General features: G+C 38.8%; 1 protein-coding gene across 1 annotated transcript; it reads right to left on the reverse strand.

The window, feature by feature from the left end:
* Positions 1–6477: 6477 nt before the first annotated feature.
* Positions 6478–8909, reverse strand: LOC142340670 (uncharacterized). The gene is made up of 3 exons (XM_075391360.1): positions 8841–8909; positions 7344–7630; positions 6478–6792 (listed from the first exon to the last, which is right to left on the reverse strand). Exons 1-3 carry the CDS (start codon positions 8907–8909, stop codon positions 6609–6611), a joined length of 540 nt encoding a protein of 179 aa, XP_075247475.1. The 3' UTR covers positions 6478–6608.
* Between the last annotated feature and the right edge of the window lie 1563 nt (positions 8910–10472).

A 10472-nucleotide genomic window follows, 5' to 3' on the forward strand; every position in this document is an offset into this window, starting at 1 on the left:
GCTTTTTTGACATCGGAGATCACTGTCATGCTTCCTGATGCTACTATGATTTCGTCAACCCAGGCCAAGATGAAGGTGTGACCCTCTGTCTCTGCTATCGCGAACAAGCATTGATCATTCTTGCTTCTGGTGAAACCCTGTCTCAGTATGAAGTTTGCCAGTTCCTTATACCAGTTGTTAGCTGTCTGTTTCAAACCATAAATTGATTTATTCAGCCGAAATACTATTTTCTCTCCATCTGATCCTTGTTTTACAAACTCCTTGGGCTGTTCCAGAAACACTTCTACCACTATTGGTGAGTGCGGGAAAGCCGTCTTGACATCAAACTGGTGCATCACATGGCACTGCTTAACTGATAGTTGAAGCGGAATCCTGAACGCCTCTGGCTTACAGGTAGGCTCAAAAGTCTCAAAGAAGTCCAACCCTTCCAACTGTTTGAAACTTTTCGCAACATAGCGCGCTTTTTATTTTTCCACTTGACCACTGGGTTCCAATTTCACTTTGTAGACCCATTTGCCCGGTATGACGTCCCTGTCCGTGGGTGGTCTCACCACTAGGTTCCAAGTCTTGTTGTCATGGAGTGCCTTGACCTCGTCCTTCATTGCCCGGTGCCACTGATCCCAATCGTCACCTTGCTTGGCTTCGTAGATTGTTTTGGGTTCCACATAGTCACTCTCAGTCCAAGCAAGATGGGTCCTGACTTTTCCAAAAAATTGTGGAACATTCCTTGCTCGTGTCCCTCGTCTGTGCTCTGCCCTGTTCGCTTGCTCCAGTGCCTCTCAAAGAAGCCAACCGTCTCGGACTGTGAGAAGTCCTCTATGCCACTGTCTTCCAGCAACTCAGAGTTTCTGAGACTCCTTCTTGTTGCAGTAGATTCTTCGTCTAGTGCTGCTTCCTCAACGTCCCAGGCATCTCGTCTATAAGTAGTCTCACACTCAGTGTCGTAAATGTTCACACTCTCTGCGTCATGCCCTTCCTGTCATGTCGCAGTAGATGTGCCCTGCTCCTCTTTGTTGCCATCGTCATGTCGCTCCTGTCATGTCGCAGTAGATGTGCCCTGCTCCTCTTTGTTCCCATCGTCCTGATGACCATCATCTGGGTGCCAGATCCCCAGTTGCTGTGACCCCTCATCTAGTAGGTCGGGCGTCTCTGTGTTGACAGGGATTGAGCCCACTTCGGACTCCTCGATGATCACATCTCGAACTGCCACCACCTTGCGTGTGTTGGGTACGTACACCAGGTATCCGTTGTCTTCTTCAGTGTAACCCACAAACTTTCCTTCCAGTGCGTTGGATTCAAGTTTGCTGACATCTCCGTCCCGCTTCCTTATGGAGACTGTGCAACCAAAAATAGATAATTTACTAATTGAAAGCTTAGGTTTTAAACCTCGCATCAGCTCTGCTGGGCATTTTTCTTCTCGTCCCACAATCAAGTTCCTGATCCTTAATGCGCGGAGAACTGCTGCTCCCCACATCATTTTGGGAAGACCCGAGTCAATGAGCAAGCATCTTGCTGTCTCCAGCAGTGTCCTGTTGCACTTCTCAGCTGACCCAATCTGTTCTGGCGTCTCTGATATGGTCTTCTCCTGTATAATGCATGCATCTAAACTATACATTTTGAATTGCTCTGAGAAAAACTCCTTCGCATTGTCTTGTCTCAGCTTCCTGGGCGTCCCCACAATGAGAACAAACTTCTTCAGGCTAGCCAGTGCTTCACTCTTTGCCTTATGCAAGTCCACAAACACAAACTTCGTGTAAAATTTGTGGTCTGCAAACACAATGCAGAACCGGAACCCTGACCGTGACTCTACTCTGAAAAGTCCCATCACGTCTATGAACACCCTCTCCAGCTTCTCTCCTGCTTGGGTCTCTGCCACTTTTGGTACTGTACTCCTTGTGATATTTGCAATTCGCAGACATTGCATACATCATCGAGTTCCACAACTGTCTCTGGTGCATTCCTGACCACATCCGCTTGATTCAAATGACCCAATCGTCTGTGCCACTTCCTTGCACTGCCAAGTTTAACGCTGTCGGAACTCAAATTGAATTCTAGAACGCTGCAGAGTAAGTCAAAACAATTTATTTTCTTGTGTTAGTTTTACCCGAGTCCCCTTCTGGAATTTCATGCAGCTATTTCCTTTCTCGTGAAGCTATGCCACCACTCCGTGCATCTTGAGACTGATACGAGGTTTGAAGAATAGTCAGGCACACACAAATCATTTTTGAGTTCACTTTGGAATTCCCCTTTGTTTGAGGGTATGCTGATCCTCATACAGCCTCTGCCAACCACTCTGGAAATCTCTCCGTTGGGATTTCTGACAACTGATTGAATGGGCGCAAAGTCCAAGAACGCGTCGATGTTCGTCACTATGTGATCTTTACAACCACGGTTCACTAGCATGCCTGTTGTCTTCCACTGGGTAAGAGCTGCCCAGTGTTCATCTGGTGAAGCCAATGTCGGACCCATTGCCACTGACTCATATTTGCCTCCATCTCGTCTCCTTCATGTCCTGTCTAGGTGACCCTTTTCACGACAGTTGCTGCATTGTGCTGTCTCCTTCCTTCTGCAGTCGTTGGAAAAGTGTCCATGGATCCCACACACAAAGCAGTTTCCTTTCTTGGGTCCCTTCTTGACGTCGCGCTTCACTGCCAGTGCCACTGAACCAATCTGTCACTTGTGCGTCTGTGATGGGCTCTCATGGAAGTTCTGCAGCCTTTTCCTCAACTCTGTGAAGTTCGTTGCCGGGTTGAAGCTTTCCTGTATAACAAAACTTTCATACCTCATTGGCAGACCATTGAGGACCAAGGCGTTGAAGAGGGTCCACTGCTTCTTGTAGCCTTGTGGGAAACTCCTGTCCTCTGATGAAGAAACTATTTGAATCTTCAGAGACCTCGAGCTGCAGTCGAGCAAGCTATACCGCCAAAATCACCACTGTTGGCGTGTCCACACTCTGAAATCTCTCGTGCAAAAGCTTCCAAGCCTTTGCTCCATCTCCGATGCCGTCATCTCCCACACAGTCATGTCTCATCAGCATGAGGGTTGTTGCATCTAGAGTCAGTGCCAGATGGCACCAGACATTGTTCCGTTTCTCAAAGATGTATGCAACATCTTTCTCATATGCATCCTTCAGTACCTTGTGGTTCTTCTTCTCATCATTACTCGCCCCATTGGCTAGTGGTGCAGGCTCATTGGGTTGCTCCTCTGTCCGAAGTAGTGATTTGTAGAGTCCCTTCGTCTGCGTAATTGTCACAAATCTTGTGCTCCAGATTGGAAAATCCTGTGCCTTTCCTGTGTAGGTCAGCAGCTTCACTGTCTGTTGATCCATCGTAGTTTGAGCAGGCAAAACCGTTTTGAAAAGAAAAGGTACTAAGCAGAAAAGGATTATGACTGTCAACAACAAATTAATTTTGTTTATGAAATTAGCTTTATAAGTTTTATAAGACTTAGAAATTTTCTGGGCCCACAAATTTTTGGGTTATGGGTTTTCGCAAGCGGAATAAAAGGTGTTTTCAACTTAGTAGAAAACTTAATTTCTCAAAATGCGAACAAAAGTGATATTTTACAGTATAATTTAGAGATTTACAGGAGAGATCTGATTATTAGATCAAGATGAAGATTTGATTTTGGGGATGAAAAAAGGCTCAAAAATCAGCTGTATATATACCCATTATCAGTGCGCGAAAGTCAAGACACAAAACTAATCTTAGCACCATGAATTACAGTGGGGGTCGCAAGGGTTACCCAATTTTGTTTGCTTCGGCAAATTTCCCTGAAATTTCCTTACCATAGGTGGTATGCATTTACACTTTTCTAAGAATTCGTGCACACTTCCGGTGGTATCATGATCATTCAATACATGCTGGAAAGATTTTACATCAATTAGTCTCACTCTAATATTAGTTATCTAGATTAACCGATTTGAACCGAATATTGATTCTAAGCACCATTTCTTTGACGATTAATTTATATAAATTCTTTGATTAAAGTCAATTTGCTTTTGTCTTTGTAATCTGGTAAGTTAAACTTTCTTTCTAATTCTCACTAAGTTCAAGACTATAGTTTGTTCGATATTTTAACAAATAGTAGTTTTAAAATCATCTTTTTACAGTCTTTAGCTTGCAAATGATTGAGATCTCACGTTTTATTTGTTTCCGTTTACAATTTCGGACAGTTTCTCAGCTTTGGATTGCCTAACGGGTGAGAATCATGAAGATTAATCCATTGCCCAATACATTTTTTGTCAAAGCCATGTGTATTATATATAAATGTCGTACATTTCAATTCCTTTGTTCGAATCCCAAATTTGCAGCAAGTTAATTAATTGCGGGCAATCCGTATTTCAATTTCTGCGATTTCCCTATTGGAACATTATTTTTTGAATTCTTAATTTTAATGAGCATGATTCCTGCACTCCTATTTGTTTTCTTTAACTTAAAAAAAAATTCCACGAGCACAGCCTTGAAATTGTTTATCTTGTATGCCTCAAATTAGTTTTATTGAAAAAAACTGATTGTTACCCTTTTCTGTACAATTAGATAATTTTTTGGATTATTTTTTAATGCTTTCAATTGTTTGTTAGAAAACATCGAAAAAATTCATTTGCAAACATTTTGAATTTTCAGGATAAATAATTGCTTATTATTTTCTTCGCTTCATAAGTAATATTTTCAGAAACTGATAATCATAATCATTATCAAACAGATTTTCTGTGATACTACAGACAACTACTCATTTCTTGCTAGTTTATTTGCGCAGCAATCAACCAACTGACAACCTAATATTTTCTTAAGAAGTAGTTTATATACTTGTATTGTCGCTGATTTGATCAAAGGTTTCAAAGACCGTGACAAGTACTTGCCCATCATTACAGTCATTATATACTCATGAATGGAATGGATTTTGATTAACATTTTGCTGATTGGAATTTTATGCCATAGACACATTCTTAAACCTACTAGTTCAATTTTGCCTCTGAATTGAACAAGGCAGGGATAATCTTTTCAAATCTTGTTCATTTACTCAAGCTTCTTGTGATTCGGCAACCCTGATTTGATTCGGGGCGCCTTTTAATGAAGGAATTTCTATTTTTAAACAGTGCCGTCTTAACATAATTAAGCTCAAAATGCAAAATATTTATTCTAAAACAGTTTAATCGGAAATTTTAAACAGAATGCATTATTCCCCGGTTACCATTTTTTTCGCTAAACAAATTGCTCATATGAATAGCAATGATGCTTTACCGAAAAGGTTGAGAATAGTTATCGATCAATGTTGCGTGAATAAAATGTCTCTCTTAATAGACTAAGAATTTCTACACTCCAAAATTGAGACATAAATTTGAAGGCAAATGTCCGACGATAATTCGATTAGAACATAATAGACTTGACAAATTGAATTAGGGCTATTACATTGTAACTTCAAATAGTGTGCAGAAATTTCTGTTTGTTTGAAAGAGCATTTCTGTCTCTGGAGAATCAATTTAACATACTTCAAAACTGAAGAGAGTTTAGATTGACAGAAAAAGGTAAATTACAAAAAATGGCTGATTGGCAATGACATAAATCCAAAACAAAATACCATTAAATTAATCATAATTAACAAAGCTGAAGCTTAATGAATTTAGGGGAAGAGGCGGGTTAATTCAAATACGTTTTGCTCAAAAATAAATATCGCGTGAAAATTCTTACAAAATCTGCGATAAACTTACGCCCTCTTGCTGTACCTATTTGTATTAAACCTCTTAATAAACGCGAGATTAATTGTTTTCTGATGAGAAAAATAAGTTAGTGGGGCAACGAGCGAAGGGGTCAATTATGGTTCCTAAATACTTATCGATCAAAAAGGTCAGAACAACTTGAAACGTAATGCACTAACCTATCGTGCTCGATTCAATCTTCAGATAAAATTCGCCTATTTTGAATCAGGGAGCAAAATTGTGGTCACAATTCAGTTGCATCATTTGAAGCCCAATCAACTGTAAATGTTTCAACATTTACAAATTTATTTACTGGCTGCTTTGACAGAATAGAGCCCGACAGTCTGAAATACAGATTCTAAGGAGGGTAATGTCTTCCAGCAGCAGTTCTAGAATAACGAGAGTCTCATTTTAAGGACAGAAAAATAAGAACAAGTCTATAACTGAAGGAAACTGTTTCTGTTCTATCTCTCATATATCAATAATTTATGAACCATACTGAGTTCATAAAGTTCAAATCCTATTATTTTTTGCATGTGATATTCATTAAACATATTGCCTCGAAACACTCGAGTGCAAGTTTTAAAATGCCAGATGTATGCTGTGCCAGGTTTTAAAACTTACTAAGTTCGTGTTTCTAGCAATGTTAAGTGACTCTGCTAAAGTCGCTTAGAAATTAAATCCAAGATTAATATCAGACTGCGCATGTGTCGGATTTTTTCCGTTTGTCCTCCTCCCTCCCTCCCCCCCCAAGTACGTTATGCACCCCCATTGCAAATAATATGCACGCAGCAAGCTGGGGGAGGGGGGCACAAACGGAAAAGATCCCATTTGTCAACAAATGGAGAAACAGAAATAGTTCCATTCTATGACTATGTACAAATGATGACAGTTTGATTGTTCGATAAGTTCATTGAATCACATCGTCAGTTGGGTCTCTTTGTCCACTGAACAGTTCGTAAGCCCTCCTAGCCTTCGAGTATGCCACACGTACCTTCAGCTTGTCCACCGACTTCCGTGGCTCCTCCAACTTGGCCTCGTCTAGCGCCTCGTCTGTGAACAGGGGTTCCAGCTGGTTCTCGCTCACCCACTGCCTGAAAATCCCAAAATCATTGCCCTAAATTTGGTTTCATCGCCAAAAGAACACGATTTCACAGCAATGGTATGTCACTAACCATATCCAAGATCTGTATATGATTTCATACAATTATCGGCGTTGTACCCACGGAAAACGAACATGATCTGACTATCCCAAGTCGAGGAGGTCCAGACTTAGAACTAACTATTATCATACCAACATCCAGCGTACGGTGGGACATTCTCAGAGAGGAAATTATAGGGTGTGGCAGGACAACCGGACAAGTTTCAGTGTATACAGTGCTCTGATTTAGTCTGATTAGAAGTATTTTTCTGTAGGCACCAAAATATCTAGTTTCTGTAATGACAGATGTAAGGAATCAAAGATTGCCTCAGAATTATGCAAGCAAATATATGCCACCATTGTATTTCGAATGCAGGCAACCATCGGTGCAAGTACACTAAGAAACGCCAAAGACCGAACACGAACAAATGAACAAATAGAGAGCCTTTCCAAATCTCTGCAGGTACAAGTTTTAACCCCGAATGAGAATTATCAACTTCTTACCATGTCGTAGGTGTCTCGTAAAAAGCAACCAGCATCAATTTGGGAGTTTGAGTCCCAGTCGGCATTCCCTTTTCCCCTCTTTCCGAGATAACAGGTGCGCCCTTCTGATTACTAGCTCCAGTAGACCCCGGATGAAGAGCGGGGGATGAGGTGGATGTGGTATTTGAGTTGTGTAGATTAGATGCTATCTTCAGCTGGTGATCGTACTGTTCCAGAACCTTGTCAGGTGGAACTGGAATTGGGATACCATTGTACTTCGTGCCCTCAACCGTCTCGGGTGCAATCACCTACACAGAAACAAATCTTTTAATGTGATTTTTAATGAGGTAGTATTTTTATATCAGCTGTATATATACCCATTATCAGTGCGCGAAAGTCAAGACACAAAACTAATCTTAGCACCATGAATTACAGTGGGGGTCGCAAGGGTTACCCAATTTTGTTTGCTTCGGCAAATTTCCCTGAAATTTCCTTACCATAGGTGGTATGCATTTACACTTTTCTAAGAATTCGTGCACACTTCCGGTGGTATCATGATCATTCAATACATGCTGGAAAGATTTTACATCAATTAGTCTCACTCTAATTTTAGTTATCTAGATTAACCGATTTGAACCGAATATTGATTCTAAGCACCATTTCTTTGACGATTAATTTATATAAATTCTTTGATTAAAGTCAATTTGCTTTTGTCTTTGTAATCTGGTAAGTTAAACTTTCTTTCTAATTCTCACTAAGTTCAAGACTATAGTTTGTTCGATATTTTAACAAATAGTAGTTTTAAAATCATCTTTTTACAGTCTTTAGCTTGCAAATGATTGAGATCTCACGTTTTATTTGTTTCCGTTTACAATTTCGGACAGTTTCTCAGCTTTGGATTGCCTAACGGGTGAGAATCATGAAGATTAATCCATTGCCCAATACATTTTTTGTCAAAGCCATGTGTATTATATATAAATGTCGTACATTTCAATTCCTTTGTTCGAATCCCAAATTTGCAGCAAGTTAATTAATTGCGGGCAATCCGTATTTCAATTTCTGCGATTTCCCTATTGGAACATTATTTTTTGAATTCTTAATTTTAATGAGCATGATTCCTGCACTCCTATTTGTTTTCTTTAACTTAAAAAAAAATTCCACGAGCACAGCCTTGAAATTGTTTATCTTGTATGCCTCAAATTAGTTTTATTGAAAAAAACTGATTGTTACCCTTTTCTGTACAATTAGATAATTTTTTGGATTATTTTTTAATGCTTTCAATTGTTTGTTAGAAAACATCGAAAAAATTCATTTGCAAACATTTTGAATTTTCAGGATAAATAATTGCTTATTATTTTCTTCGCTTCATAAGTAATATTTTCAGAAACTGATAATCATAATCATTATCAAACAGATTTTCTGTGATACTACAGACAACTACTCATTTCTTGCTAGTTTATTTGCGCAGCAATCAACCAACTGACAACCTAATATTTTCTTAAGAAGTAGTTTATATACTTGTATTGTCGCTGATTTGATCAAAGGTTTCAAAGACCGTGACAAGTACTTGCCCATCATTACAGTCATTATATACTCATGAATGGAATGGATTTTGATTAACATTTTGCTGATTGGAATTTTATGCCATAGACACATTCTTAAACCTACTAGTTCAATTTTGCCTCTGAATTGAACAAGGCAGGGATAATCTTTTCAAATCTTGTTCATTTACTCAAGCTTCTTGTGATTCGGCAACCCTGATTTGATTCGGGGCGCCTTTTAATGAAGGAATTTCTATTTTTAAACAGTGCCGTCTTAACATAATTAAGCTCAAAATGCAAAATATTTATTCTAAAACAGTTTAATCGGAAATTTTAAACAGAATGCATTATTCCCCGGTTACCATTTTTTTCGCTAAACAAATTGCTCATATGAATAGCAATGATGCTTTACCGAAAAGGTTGAGAATAGTTATCGATCAATGTTGCGTGAATAAAATGTCTCTCTTAATAGACTAAGAATTTCTACACTCCAAAATTGAGACATAAATTTGAAGGCAAATGTCCGACGATAATTCGATTAGAACATAATAGACTTGACAAATTGAATTAGGGCTATTACATTGTAACTTCAAATAGTGTGCAGAAATTTCTGTTTGTTTGAAAGAGCATTTCTGTCTCTGGAGAATCAATTTAACATACTTCAAAACTGAAGAGAGTTTAGATTGACAGAAAAAGGTAAATTACAAAAAATGGCTGATTGGCAATGACATAAATCCAAAACAAAATACCATTAAATTAATCATAATTAACAAAGCTGAAGCTTAATGAATTTAGGGGAAGAGGCGGGTTAATTCAAATACGTTTTGCTCAAAAATAAATATCGCGTGAAAATTCTTACAAAATCTGCGATAAACTTACGCCCTCTTGCTGTACCTATTTGTATTAAACCTCTTAATAAACGCGAGATTAATTGTTTTCTGATGAGAAAAATAAGTTAGTGGGGCAACGAGCGAAGGGGTCAATTATGGTTCCTAAATACTTATCGATCAAAAAGGTCAGAACAACTTGAAACGTAATGCACTAACCTATCGTGCTCGATTCAATCTTCAGATAAAATTCGCCTATTTTGAATCAGGGAGCAAAATTGTGGTCACAATTCAGTTGCATCATTTGAAGCCCAATCAACTGTAAATGTTTCAACATTTACAAATTTATTTACTGGCTGCTTTGACAGAATAGAGCCCGACAGTCTGAAATACAGATTCTAAGGAGGGTAATGTCTTCCAGCAGCAGTTCTAGAATAACGAGAGTCTCATTTTAAGGACAGAAAAATAAGAACAAGTCTATAACTGAAGGAAACTGTTTCTGTTCTATCTCTCATATATCAATAATTTATGAACCATACTGAGTTCATAAAGTTCAAATCCTATTATTTTTTGCATGTGATATTCATTAAACATATTGCCTCGAAACACTCGAGTGCAAGTTTTAAAATGCCAGATGTATGCTGTGCCAGGTTTTAAAACTTACTAAGTTCGTGTTTCTAGCAATGTTAAGTGACTCTGCTAAAGTCGCTTAGAAATTAAATCCAAGATTAATATCAGACTGCGCATGTGTCGGATTTTTTCCGTTTGTCCTCCTCCCTCCC

The sequence above is a fragment of the Convolutriloba macropyga genome, chromosome 6 (assembly GCF_964194025.1).
Source record: "Convolutriloba macropyga chromosome 6, txConMacr16.3, whole genome shotgun sequence".
NCBI lineage: Eukaryota > Metazoa > Xenacoelomorpha > Acoela > Convolutidae > Convolutriloba > Convolutriloba macropyga.

Bases quoted from the DNA above. Each gene is read 5' to 3' on its own strand.
- LOC142340670 (XM_075391360.1), bottom strand. From the start codon at position 8,909: ATGACTGTAATGATGGGCAAGTACTTGTCACGGTCTTTGAAACCTTTG. The intron at 7,631-8,840 runs GTATATAAACTA...GTTTCTGTGTAG, and splicing joins TCAAATCAGCGACAATACAA to GTGATTGCACCCGAGACGGT. The intron at 6,793-7,343 runs GTAAGAAGTTGA...TGGGATTTTCAG, and splicing joins TACGAGACACCTACGACATG to GCAGTGGGTGAGCGAGAACC.